Source organism: Vitis vinifera, chromosome 1, assembly GCF_030704535.1.
Source record: "Vitis vinifera cultivar Pinot Noir 40024 chromosome 1, ASM3070453v1".
Taxonomy (NCBI): Eukaryota; Viridiplantae; Streptophyta; class Magnoliopsida; order Vitales; family Vitaceae; genus Vitis; species Vitis vinifera.
The window spans coordinates 6,333,846-6,346,695 of record NC_081805.1 but is presented as its reverse complement, the minus strand read 5'-3'; the positions used below and the strand labels follow the sequence as shown (position 1 = coordinate 6,346,695).

Below are 12,850 nucleotides of genomic sequence, written 5' to 3'. Positions count from 1 at the left end.
CTTAACATGCTTTGCATCAATTGTAGCCTTCCAGATGTCATAATGTAAATAAAATGATTAATTATGAAAACAGTATATCAAAAAAGGAAGAAAATGAAAGGAAAGAAAGATGAAGTTGCAGAGGACAACATTTTCATGAGAAAACTATGAATTACCTGATGTATCTAGACTTCGGAAACTGAGATTATGGGAAGGCATCAGTGCAGCGGGATATGTAATCAGTTCTTCTTGGCCTTTTATGAATCCGTCTAATAAAAAACCAATGGAATAGTGAGGTATTTCTATAGTTTCTCCACTTATATATATGGTCATTATTGACTTTTCTGCAACAAGGGCTCTCAAATCTTGCATTGCCATTTTCTCAAATATTTGAGGAAGCAAGAGTTTTGCAAGAACTATAGCACTTTCCTGCAAAACCAAAGATAAATTGAACACAAAATCAATAGGCATGCCATATATCCAAATCAGTAATCATTTCCCCATGGCCACCGGATATTAAAATGTCAAACACAACAAATCAACCAAGAACCATCATATCATTTACCTCTTGCATATTAAAGAATTGCACAAGTAAATTTGGTAACATGACTATGTTCCACATCAGAAGAGTTATACCTATATATTCTAGTTCACTTCATAGTTCTCCATGTTGATAACCAAAGAATGGAGATATGAAAACTATGACAGAAGCAACAATAATAATGCTAACTTGATATACCTGCCACAGGAAATCTTCTACTGCAGGATCTGACCTGAGCATTGACATTATTTTATCAGTCTCAACAAAAAAACATAGTACCACTGAATCTGTTATCATGTCACATATATAAGGCTTTCCAATTAGCACTTCATATAGTCCCAAAGTACTCCCATGCGTAAATGTTGGACGCAATGAGTGCTTGTTTCTTATGCTCTTACTCGCCCACTGCAAAACAAAAATTCTCGTATGTGATATGTTTCCAATCAAAATTTGGAAGTCATAGATTTGTACAGAACACATGTTTCTTTCTGAAACTCCTACTTCCTCCTATAAAATTTTAAGTACCTTGACCACTCCACTAGATATGAGCCAGATACCACTTGGCTTTGAACCCTCTCTGTAAAGTGCCACACCACGTACTTTCATTATTTCCTTGGTAGAACTTTCAAGTGGTTCACGGACTGCAGAAGGAAGGGCCCCCAACAAAGGATGGGTTGTAATCATATCACGCATTCTTGGAATCTTTACCAAAGGAGGATTTCTTAAAAGCTTTTTTAAGTCTGTCTGCATCAAAGTTGAAACAACATTTTCAGCATGAAAGACAACTAATGATGTATACACTGAATACCGTTAAAAGTATAAATGAAAGAACATAGTCCAATGATACCTGGACAGCATCATGAAGATGGAACATCTCCTTTTCTTCCAACAATCCAATTTTCTCAAGATTTTGCACATAATCAATTAAATGTAGCAGCACTGAATGAGTTACTTGCCTGGTTTTCACAACACGCAAAACCTGAAAATGTTTCCAATACAAGGATTTATAAGAATGCCTCTCCAATTAATGCATTTTAAACACATACTCATTTTAAGATACCCTCTCTAAGCAAGAGTGAAGAGAAGATACTAAATTTATTACCATAAAAATGATATAATTCAAACGAACCTTGGCTAACAAATTCCAAGTAGTATCCAGCACAACTAATTAATAAAACACATCAGCAGGGTGTTTGAACCTACAAACCTGAGGAAATGTAACACGGACATCTTCCAGGAACTTTCTTGCTTCTTCTCCTTCTGCTTCACTTTCATTAATGACAGTAGATGCAATTTCACTATCACCTAATGAGCGTATCCATGCATTAGTAATAAAGAGTGTTTCCAAAAACAGGATTACCCTAGAAACGTATATTAAGAGCAAAGTTCAACATATTTTAGGGGAATGATAACCCAAGTTAAAAATTAAGTTCATATTTTTCAGGTGCGATATGCATATGATTATTTTTATTTCAAATTCAGTAAAGATTTAAATGAATCCATATGAGTTTAGAAAAGGAGTTGTTGAGTTTGACTATTATCCACTTTCACAATACCAAGAAAGATTTTCACTATTTGAGGAATGTGGAGAGATTGTTATTGCAACTTTAGATGATTGAATACATGGCATTGCTAGTAAAGGATGGGGCTCAAGGGTTTTTCTTCATTTTTAAGGGGATATAAACCATAGGCAGTCTGATATAAAGTTACATATATGGCCTGACCTTTCTATTCAAATAACATAATATTCACTCTCAAATGTAGCTTGCTAATTTAAAGAATTAGAATGGCTAGTTTTAGTTTTTTCGTTCTTGTGCTAATTCATTGACAAGAGGAAATGTTTCAAGAATGTTTTGAGGACATATGTATCAGATAGCTAAACCACTTACATAGTGCAATTAAGATGGGTCCCAATCAATGGCTAAATGCTTTATCAAATGCCATCCCTTCTATTAAACCATGGAGAAACCTAGTGGCACAGTAAATTGCTATAGAAGGCATCAAAACCAATAAGTACCACAGTTTAAGAAAAATCAGTAGCAGGAATGGACTGTGATGTGATGATCATAAAATTGTTGTCTGCAATGCTAAGACTCTTAAATCATGCACCCCCACATCCCTTCTTACATATGTTGCTTGGACTTGGGTGCAGGTACATATTTAGGAGTCATATTCTTCAACTCCAAAATTTGGAATAGGTGGAAGTAATTAAAAAGGATTCAAAATATGGGGATATGACATCTCTAAAAGGGAAAAAGGAAAAATCAATTAAAACTCAATTAAAAGTAAAGATATCTTTAATAAGAACTTTTTTTATTCTTATTTTTATTTATTTTTATTTTTTATCTTTGTTTCTTGTAAAACTGTTCAATTATTTAGGAGCTATTTTTTAGGAGAATTATATATGATAGTTGGTAGGCCTACAAATGAGGAGATAGGTTTTTTGGTCAATGATGGTATGACCTGGATAGGTCCATGGCATAGTTATCTCCTATTTTAAATTAGTTTCCTATTCAAATTAGGATAACTATTGTAACAAATCCTAGTCCTATATGTCTACAAAATCTATATATACCCTGTATAAGCTATATTCATTTATTTGTATCATTAAAAATTAAAATTTTCTCGATCTGTTTTCATGGTATTAGAGCCGCCTTTGATCCTAGATGTCTATCATTTGTTTTTTCTTTTTTTTCGCATCTACTCTCTAAGCCCCATCACTTCATATCACAACCAACAAAATGAATGAGCAGAATTGTTTATGTTGGTCCCAATCTGTGAAAATGTTTGTTTGTGGCGAAGGGAAGTTTGGATATCTCGCTGGTTCCACAAAGCCACCCAAATAGGAGGATGAGATGGTGTTCTACATATGGGAAGCAGAGAACTCCATGGTTATGGCATGACTGGTCAACTTAATTGAACCTGATATTGGCCAAACATACCTTTTCTTATTAACTGCAAAAGAGATGTGGGATGTTATTGCTCAGACATTCTGATGTGGGAAACTCAACTAAGATATTTGAGATTAGAAATCGAATTTGTGAGATGAAACAGGGGAGCCAAAGCGTAAACAAATATTACAGTACGTTAGAGGTCAGTGACAGAAACTAGATCAGTAGTGTGATGCTGAATGGGGGTATCCCAATGATAGTGCTTGATACAACAAGATGCAGGAAAAAGAGAGGGTTTTTAAGTTCCACGCCAGCCTTGACTCAAAATCAGATGAAGCCAAGAGAAGAGTTATTGGCAAGGAAACTTTTCCTTCTAACCATTAAGTGTTTATCTATATTAGAAGGGAAGAGAGTAGGAAGAATGTGATGATGGGAGGACAAATCATCCAATCAATGGAAAACTCTGCTTACATTTTTGTAGTGCCTGAGAATGAGTTGATGAGTGGACAGAAAGCTTTCAAGAAAGGAGAAGAGAGGAGCAACAAAGTTTGGTACAACTATTGCAACAAGCCAGGGCATACTAGAGAGACATACTGGAAGCTTCATGGCAAGCTTGTAAATCGGAAGAAATGAAGTTTCTTGACAAGAATAATTGTGCTTTCCAGGCAATAGGTAATGGACAACAACCAATAAACTTTGGAGGACTAGATTCTCAGCCTTTCATGCAAGAACGATTAAAGCTACTGCACAGGTTTATGAACAATTCAAAAACAACACAAATCCCACACCCTCTTGACCTCTAGCCCAACATGGTAACTTCTTGACAGCCCTCAGTGTTCATTATGGAAATTTAATTCAGGGGCGACATATCATATGACCAGTCTTTCAAATTTATTCTCTTCATATTCCATGTTCTGATAATAAAAAAGTAAGAATTGTCGATGGTTCTTTGCCCTTCGTCACTCTCCCTATTTCAAAAAATCTAATGCTGAGTTTGATTCTTCATGTCCCTAAGATCTCTTGCAATCTTTTTTCCATCAGCAAGTTTACCAAAGATTATCATTGCGCAGAAAATATTTTTCCTACTAGCCCTAATTCCAAGACTTGGATTCAAGGAAGAAGATTGGTAGTGCTAGGAAGGTGAATGGGTTATAAGACAAGCTCAAGTGGTGAATAGGACTTCTTCTCAATCTAGTGAGGATGAAATCATGTTATGGCAACATAGATTAGGGCACCCTAGTTTTCCTTATTTGCAAAAACTGTTTCCTTTGTTAATAAAAAAAAAAAGTCCTTTGTGTCGATGCTGAATTTGTGAATTATCAAAACTTCAAAGAGCTCATTTTCCATTACAGTCTAGCACATTTACTCTTGTGCATGACCATATGTAGGGCCCTTCATGTGAGACTAACATTTTGGGAACTAGATAGCAGTGTTGTCAAAAGCAAAAGGCAATGTCAAGGCGATAGGATACCTTTTAGCCTAAGGCAAAAGGTGAAAAACAAGGCAATAACTTGACAATAGTAAGGCAATAAAAAAGAAACATATATTTACCGATTCAATATTTAACCAATATAAGCATTGTCTTCAACAATCAACACTATAAATTTTTTATTCCTCATGGTGTCTTGTAAAATTAATAAAATAGTAATAATTATTCAAAGTGTTTAATATTATACCCCAAATCTTAAGAAACATTATATTGTTTAGAGAAATTCATCTTGTCCCAATGCATATTTTAATTTTCCAAACATCTAAAAACCAGAATAAAAAACAAAATGAGAGAATGAACATCCTAGAGAAGATTCAAGTTTCATCATCATAATCATTATTGAAATTAAAATTGTCATCACTTTCATCAAGATTAGATTGATAGCCCTCTATCTCATTATCACTATGATTAGTTGTATGATATTTCATCTTATACTCGGTTTAATTTAATGTTAGATTGAATTAAATCATAATTTAAATATGTTTAATCTTAACCCATGGTCAAAGGCGGGGTTGCCTCTATATCTTGAGCCTTATCCCAAGGCGATCGCCTAAGTATTGCCTCTTTGAAGCTAAGCTACCTTACCTAAGTCTTTAAGAGGTGATTTTTATCTACGCCACTTGGCCTTGTTGCCTAGGCAACCTAGGCTATTGCCTTTGATAACACTGCTAGATAGTTTATTACTTTTATTGATAATCACACACGTCTTTGTTGGGTTTGATTAAGGGAAAACTTGAGGCTAAAAGAAGCTTTAGAACTTCCATGTCATGGCAAAAAAAAAAAAAAAAGAACAATTTGGAACACAAATTTAGGTTCTAAGAGCCAATAATAGCAAATAATATTTTTCAAATACCTTGAGGGATTTTTTTTTTCAAAAATTGTGATTGTTCACCAATCATCATGTGTCCATACATCCAACAAAATGGTATTTTCGAGAGAAAAAACCAACAAGTTTTTGAAGTTGCACACTTATCAATGTTCGCCACTAGGGTACCAATACACTTTTGGGGGAAAACAGTTCTCACAACTTCCTATTTGATAATGCCTACATGAATTCTAAATTTTTTATTTTGATAAGCAAACAAGATGTGCATTAGAAAAGGCTAAACGCCACAAAGCATACAAGGAGTATACAAGACGGCTACAGCCTCAAAAAGAGAAAAAAGACCAAAAAGAACTACCTCCCCTTAAGTGGAAGCTATCCACTCCAAAAAACCTATAAGGGAGAAAGACTCCTCACCTAAATACACTTTGGCCCAATTCCATAAGTTACAGACAAAAGAATTCTTTAATTTCTGAATATTCAACGCACCCCCCCTAAAGGCTAACCTATTCCTCTCCTTCCAAACCGTCCAAAAAATATACAACGGAATGGATTTCCAAATCTTTTTCCTTTTCTTCCCTACAAATGAACCTCTCCAGGAGATTAAAGCCTCCTTTACAGTTTCTGGGAGGACCCACTTAATATCTATCAACCCAAAAATAATATCCCATAGGGCTCTAGTCACTATACAGTGTAAAAGAATATGATTTACATTCTCTTCTTCACAACCACACAAAAAGCAACAATTTGGGAGTTGCACCCCTCTTATCTGGAGTCTGTCCAGAGTGAGCACCTTCCCCCACGTAGCCTCCCAAGCAAAAAAACAGACTTTAGTTGGCACCCTATCCACCCATATTCTCCTTGCGGGAAACACTGTGGCATTAGGCTTGTCCAGCAGCCTGTAAGCTTCTTTGACCCTGAAGAGACCATTTCTTCCCTGCCTCCACATAACTGAATCATCCTCCAGGGAAGGCCTATGGCCCCTCAAAGTATGGAGCAAATCCCCAACCATATCCAACTCCCAATCATTGAAGTCCCTCACAAAAACTAGATTCCAATCTCCTTGGCCCGAATCTTGGTCCCACATCTCCTCAATCGTAGCGTCTCTATGCGCGGCAAGTACAAAAAGATGATTGAAGCATTGGGACAACGGAGTGTCAGTGCACCAACTATCTTTCCAAAATTTGATTTTGGAACCCTTCCCAACTAGAAAAGCCAAGTTTTCCCAGCATCATTCAGATTCTTTCATAATCTCCTTCCAGACCCCTACTCCAGCCGCCCCACTAGCCTTCTTTGACCTCCAACCATAATCCTCTTACCCATATTTCGTAGTGATCACTTGTTTCCAAAGGTTATCATTTTCACAAGCAAACCTCCAAATCCACTTGCCCAGCAAGGCTCTATTCAGAGTGGCTATTCTCCTTAATCCTAGCCCTCCCTTGTGTTTTTCTGTACAGACCACATCCCATTTAACTAGATGGACTTTTCCCTCCAAGTTTCCTCCCCCCCATAGGAAATCTCTTTGGGTTTTCTCCACTCTTTCAGCAATGGACTTGGGCATTCGGAATATAGACATTTGGTAAATTGGCATGCTAGTCAAGGTGCTTTTTATGAGAGTGATCCTCCCCCCTTTGGAGATGTACTGTCTTTTCCAAAGCGCAAGTCTCCTCCTGACCCTCTCTTCCACTCCATCCCACATAGAAGTAGCCCTATTGGGGACCCCTAAGGGGAGACCCAAATAGTGAGAAGGCAGAGACCCCACCCTGCATCCTAGCTCAGCTGCCATCTCAAGAGTCTCCTCCACTTCTCCAACTAGAATGATTTCGCTTTTGGCTAAATTAATTCGAAGACCCAAAGCCGCTTCAAACCAAAAGAGAATCCAGCTTAGATGAGTAACTTGTTCTTTGCTCGCCTCACAAAATACAATTGTGTCATCAGCAAAAAATAGGTGGGAGATATTCAAGGAAGATCTACTACCACCCCGAATGTTGCATCCTGAAAGATATCCCCCCTCCACCACTCTCCTGATGAGGATGTCCAGAATCTCCATTCCCATAACAAAGAGGTAAGGAGATAGAGGATCCCCTTGACGAAGCCCTCTAGTACTAGGGAAAAATCCAGCTGGCACTCCATTAACAAGAATAGAGAATTTAGCAGAAGACACACAACTCCACATCCATCCCACCCACTTGGTCCCAAAGCCCATTTTTTGAAGGACCTTCATTAGAAAATTCCAATTGATGTTGTCATAAGTTTTTTCTATATTCAGTTTGCAAATAAGGCCCTTTTCTTTTCTCTTCTGCCACGAATCTATCACCTCATTAGCAATTAAGGACGCATCCAGAATTTGTCTTCCCATTACAAAGGCATTCTGAGCAATAGAGACCACCTTACCAATCACTTTTTTGAGCCTATTAGCTAAGACTTTAGCCAAAAATTTATAGAGCCCCCCCAATAGGCTGATAGGTCTAAAGTCTCCAAGATCCTCAGCCCCGTTTTTCTTAGGTATCAACACCAAAAAAGTATTGTTAAGGCTTCTAACAAAGGAATTATGCTCATGAAATTCTTTAAACATCTCCATGATCTCCTCTTTGGTAAAGTCCCATGCGCTTTGCCAAAAGGCTACAGTAAAACCATCCGGGCCAGGGGCTTTATCCCCATTCATCTCCATCAACGCCGAATGAATCTCAATCTCTGCAAATGGGATTTCCAGACTCTCTGCTTCTTACTGGCTGATGCAACCCACCTGAATTCTACCAATATCCGCCTGCCAAACCATGTCTTCAGAACGCATCTGTTGAAACGAATTCACAACTCCTTCTCTCACCTCCTGCTCCTCTACTAGCCACTCCCCATTAACCTTAATTCTGTCCATAGCGTTGTTTCTTCGATGAGCACTTGCCATTCTATGGAAGAACCCCGTGTTTCTATCCCCCTCCCTTAACCAAATCTCCCTTGAGTGCTATCTCCAATGGGCTTCCTCCAACAGGACCCATTTCTTAAAGGAGTCTTTAGCTTCCTTTTTTAATTCAGCTTCCTCCACAGTCAAGATTCTCTCACTTTATTAGTTTCCAGCCTCCCAAAAACCTCTTTGTTCCAAACTTTCAGTTTTTTTTTAATTTCCTTCATTTTAACAGCCAATCTATAGCTAGCGTTGCCCCTGACTTCAATTCCCTACCACCAGGTTCTAACAATGTCTTTAAACCCCTCAACCTTCAACCACATATTTTCGAATCTAAACGGGGTTGGACCTCTTCTTATTCCACCCCCCTCTAACACAATTGGGAAATGGTCAGAAATTGGCCGAGACAACCTGCTCTGAGTGACTCCACTAAACTGATCTAACCAGCTAGGGGAAACTAAAAATCTGTCTAGTCTCGCCCACGCCTGATTATTAAGCCCCCCATTCCAGGTGAATACTCCCCCCTGAAGGGGCAGGTCCACCAACTCTAGATCATCCACAGTCTCTGCAAATCTCCTCATGGCTGAGCTGATTCTTCTTTGACTGCTCCTTTCTTGCTGAAACAGAGTGATATTGAAGTCCCCACCGAGACACCAGGGATCATCCCAAAGGCTTCTTATCGCCCCAAATTCTTCCCACATACCCTCCCTTTCCACTTTGGTAAATGGACCATACACACCCGTAAAAACCCAAGTAGCCCAATTTTCTATAGTCTTGAATCTACAAGACAATGAGAAATGACCCTCCTCCCAATCCAAAATATCCAAGACCCTCTTGTCCCAGCATATCAGAATGCCACCCGCAGCCCCCTCCGCATTTAGGGCTCTCCAATCTATAAATCTCCCCGTGCCCAGACTTCTCACAATACCCTCCGACATCTCCTGAATCTTGGTTTCCTGGATACACATTAGGTCCACCCTCTGGTTCCTTATATAGTTCTTAATAATTTTCCTCTTAGAGCTGTCATTAGCTCCCCTCACATTCCAATTTATAATCTTCAACTTCATTGGGAAATTATCAACTGATTCCCTTTGCCCTGTGAAGGACCTTTCTGCTTATTCCCCCCCTCATAATTGACAGAGCACTCCAGCCTCTTTAGTTCCCTTTCAAACTTGGACTTCTCCAACAGTTCTTTGCTGTGAATCTTTTCCCGCCTCTTTCTGATTTTAGTCAGAAAATTCAGTATCTCCTTTTCCAGCCCCTCCGTAGAGAATCCCAGAAATTGGCTAAATTTTGCTAAACTACAGTCCTCCCATAGTTCCTCTTTCTCATCTTCGGTATCTTGAGGTCCAGAGGCACTAGAATTCCCCTCCTTGCCCCTAACCTTGTCTCTATTTTTGTTGGCCTCTCCCAACTTCCAGGATCCATTCACATTCTCAACGTTCCCCTCATAGACTATTAACCATGTTGACTTGTCCCCCCATAATTCCTCCTCTATTCCCCCTGGACGATCGAAAGACTCCCCCTCCGGAGCCCGATCAGAATTAGAAGAGAAAAGAAGAGGTATCCCCATAACCCGATTTCCTTTAGGATGGGAATTCAGGACATACCTTTTAGCTTCCTCTTCAAGCGCACGGTCAGTCATTGAGAAGCCATCATCCCTCTGTTCCCTACTAAACTCCTCTGGCACCCAGCTCGTCAAAGGATCCTCTGGAAAGGATCCTTTTCTGGAGATAAAACGGCCCAAAAAACTAGCCTTCTCTTGGGGAGCAGTTGGGTCATCCCTTTCCAAGCCTTCCACCTCACCTAAAGTATGGCAGCCCAGTTCAGCATCCCAACTACTAGACGATGGGCCTGCCTCTGAATCACCAGCCACCTTTGACTTATCTTTTAAATTTCAGCCCAAAGGCCCGTCTATCTTAGCCAGCCCACCTTCCTTCTCCAACTCTTTAAGACCCATATTTGGGCCAAATGAGATCGACCCAGCCACTCTTCCATCTGAATAGACCCAATCCCGGGGCACCGGGCCATAGATCTGGTTCCCAGGCTCTAGACCCGGCCCATTCTCCTGCAGAACCCTCCCATCATCTGGCAGGTGCAGTTCCTCGGTTCCCGCATCTACCAGTTTCTTCCCCACGCGCTTCTTCGCGCGTGAATACGTGTCATCCCTGACCTCGTTTCTCCTTCTGTTTTCCGCTGAAGAGAAAATCCGTCTCACCACCGGCCTAATCTCCCACCACAGTGCCAAAGTGTAAACCTCCTCCTCTACCTCAATTTCTAACATACTCGGTCTAAAATCACCTCTTATTTTGACCAATATCCTAGCCCATTGAATCTCCCCCATCGAGCTTGTCCGCTCGTCGATTTCAACAAATCCCCCACATTCCTCCCCTATTTTCTTCAGAATCACCGGGCTCCATAACGAAATTGGGAGGCCGAAAATTTTAACCCAAGCTTCCTGTTCCATCTCCTCCTCTACCCAACAACCCAACTTTGGGTTCCAGAGATCCAGCCCTAAGTGGGCTCCTCCCATTACTCTGCTCCCCGAGGAGGCCACACGGTGTGCCTCTCTTAGGTCTTCAAACTCCAACAATGCCCTACCTCGTTCCAACTTGGCCAGCCCTAACTTGCCTTTTAGTCCCCAAGAATTCGCCCAGAGACTTCCCAGCCTCTCCAAGTCTTCTTCTTCTTTTTTGTTGGACTTCCAGCTCGCAACGAGACAGTGCTCCAGCTTCTGTAAATTTCCAGCAATCTCCTCCCTAGTGACCTTTATCTTGATTGCATTTGAGCCTTTCCGATTCGTTCTCATGACTGCTTCTGCGTATGATTTCGCCGGAGTAGCTTTTCCGCCGGCCCTTACTTCCTGCAAATCTGTTCTTCTACCAACCTGCTCTTCCATTTGACGTATCATCTCCACCATCGCCGTCCATCCTCTTTTGTCCCTCCTACCTCTCGGTAAGAAGATATAGAACCTTTTTCATTCCAAATCCACAACCCCCAACCTTAAAAAACCACCCACTCTGTTGAAGCCCCGAGCCAATGTATACAGCTTGCCTCCTTCTTTCCACTCCTTTTCCCATCTCCCTTCTTTTTCATCTCGGATACAATGGATTAGCCCCTCCTTGAAAAGCCCTAAGCTTTCCAGCCCTAAACGAACCCATGTCAAGACCCCCCGCTTCTTCTCCACAATGCAAATCTGACGTTTCCCTTTCCTTTCATCCAGGGCAAGCTCGAAGGTCTTGGATTCCACCGTGAAGCTTCGCTTTCGACTCGCCTCACCGGTCTCATCGTCGTCGCCGTCGCACGTACTCTCACTTTCCCTCACGCCCTCTTTCTCTCTCTTGCCCTCTCTCCCTCTCTCTCCCATCGCTCCTATCTACATGAATTCTAAATTTTCAAACTCCTTTGAGTGCCTTCACGCAAATTTATCCTCAAACTAAACTCTTCACCTCTCTCCCACTTAAAGTCCTTAGCTGTATGACCTTTATTCATTTGCATAATCACCTTAGAAGCAAATTGGACCCATGGGTTGTTAAATGTATATTCCTAGGATATTCACCCACTCAAAAAGGGTATAAATGCTATGATCCTACATCTTAAAAGTTGTTTTGTCACCTTTGATGTCACATTCTTTGAAAACAAGTCTTTCCCTTCCTAAACTTCTCCTCAAGAGGAATTCTATGAAAGATTAGTTTTGGGAAATTCTTCCTATGCCTATTGTTCAAACCTTGAGTGTCTAATATAAGTTGTCACCTTCATCTCCCAATTCTTTGGTGCCACTAATTGTGATTGAAAGATAGGTTCTAGATGAAGTCTAACACCCTGCTCTTTGTGCCTATTCTTGGCGGCTTAGTATAAAAAATGACAGAACATGCTCATTCTCCATGAGTGCAAAGTCATGATTCAGATATGAATGCTTCAGAAATGGAAGTTACAGGTGCCTGTCCATAATAGTGTATCCATTCCTGAAAAATAAATGATCTTGACAGGCCTATTGCTTGTAGAAACGGAACTAGGTCATGTACTCGTCATCATATTTAAAAGTTGGTGTCTTACCACAACTTGCTATCTTCTTAGTGAGCCTTTACTTCTAACTGTTCTAGCATAGAAATTCCTAAATTTGTATAGGAAGCTCTAAAGATTCCAGTTTGGAGAGAGGCAGTCCTAGAGGAGATGAAGGAACTTGAAAAAAATAGCACTTGGAAATTGATGGAACTACTGAAAG

At 40.1% G+C, this 12,850-nt stretch overlaps 1 protein-coding gene across 2 annotated transcripts in view; it reads right to left on the bottom strand.

The window, feature by feature from the left end:
- Positions 1-12,850, bottom strand: part of SOS1 (salt overly sensitive 1) — a 62,555-nt gene that overhangs the window by 4,132 nt on the left and 45,573 nt on the right. For both annotated transcript variants that reach the window (NM_001281211.1, XM_010653187.3), the window contains 5 exon segments: positions 156-408; positions 719-925; positions 1,046-1,264; positions 1,368-1,499; positions 1,728-1,825. In NM_001281211.1, coding sequence (NP_001268140.1) covers positions 156-408; positions 719-925; positions 1,046-1,264; positions 1,368-1,499; positions 1,728-1,825 — 909 coding nt within the window.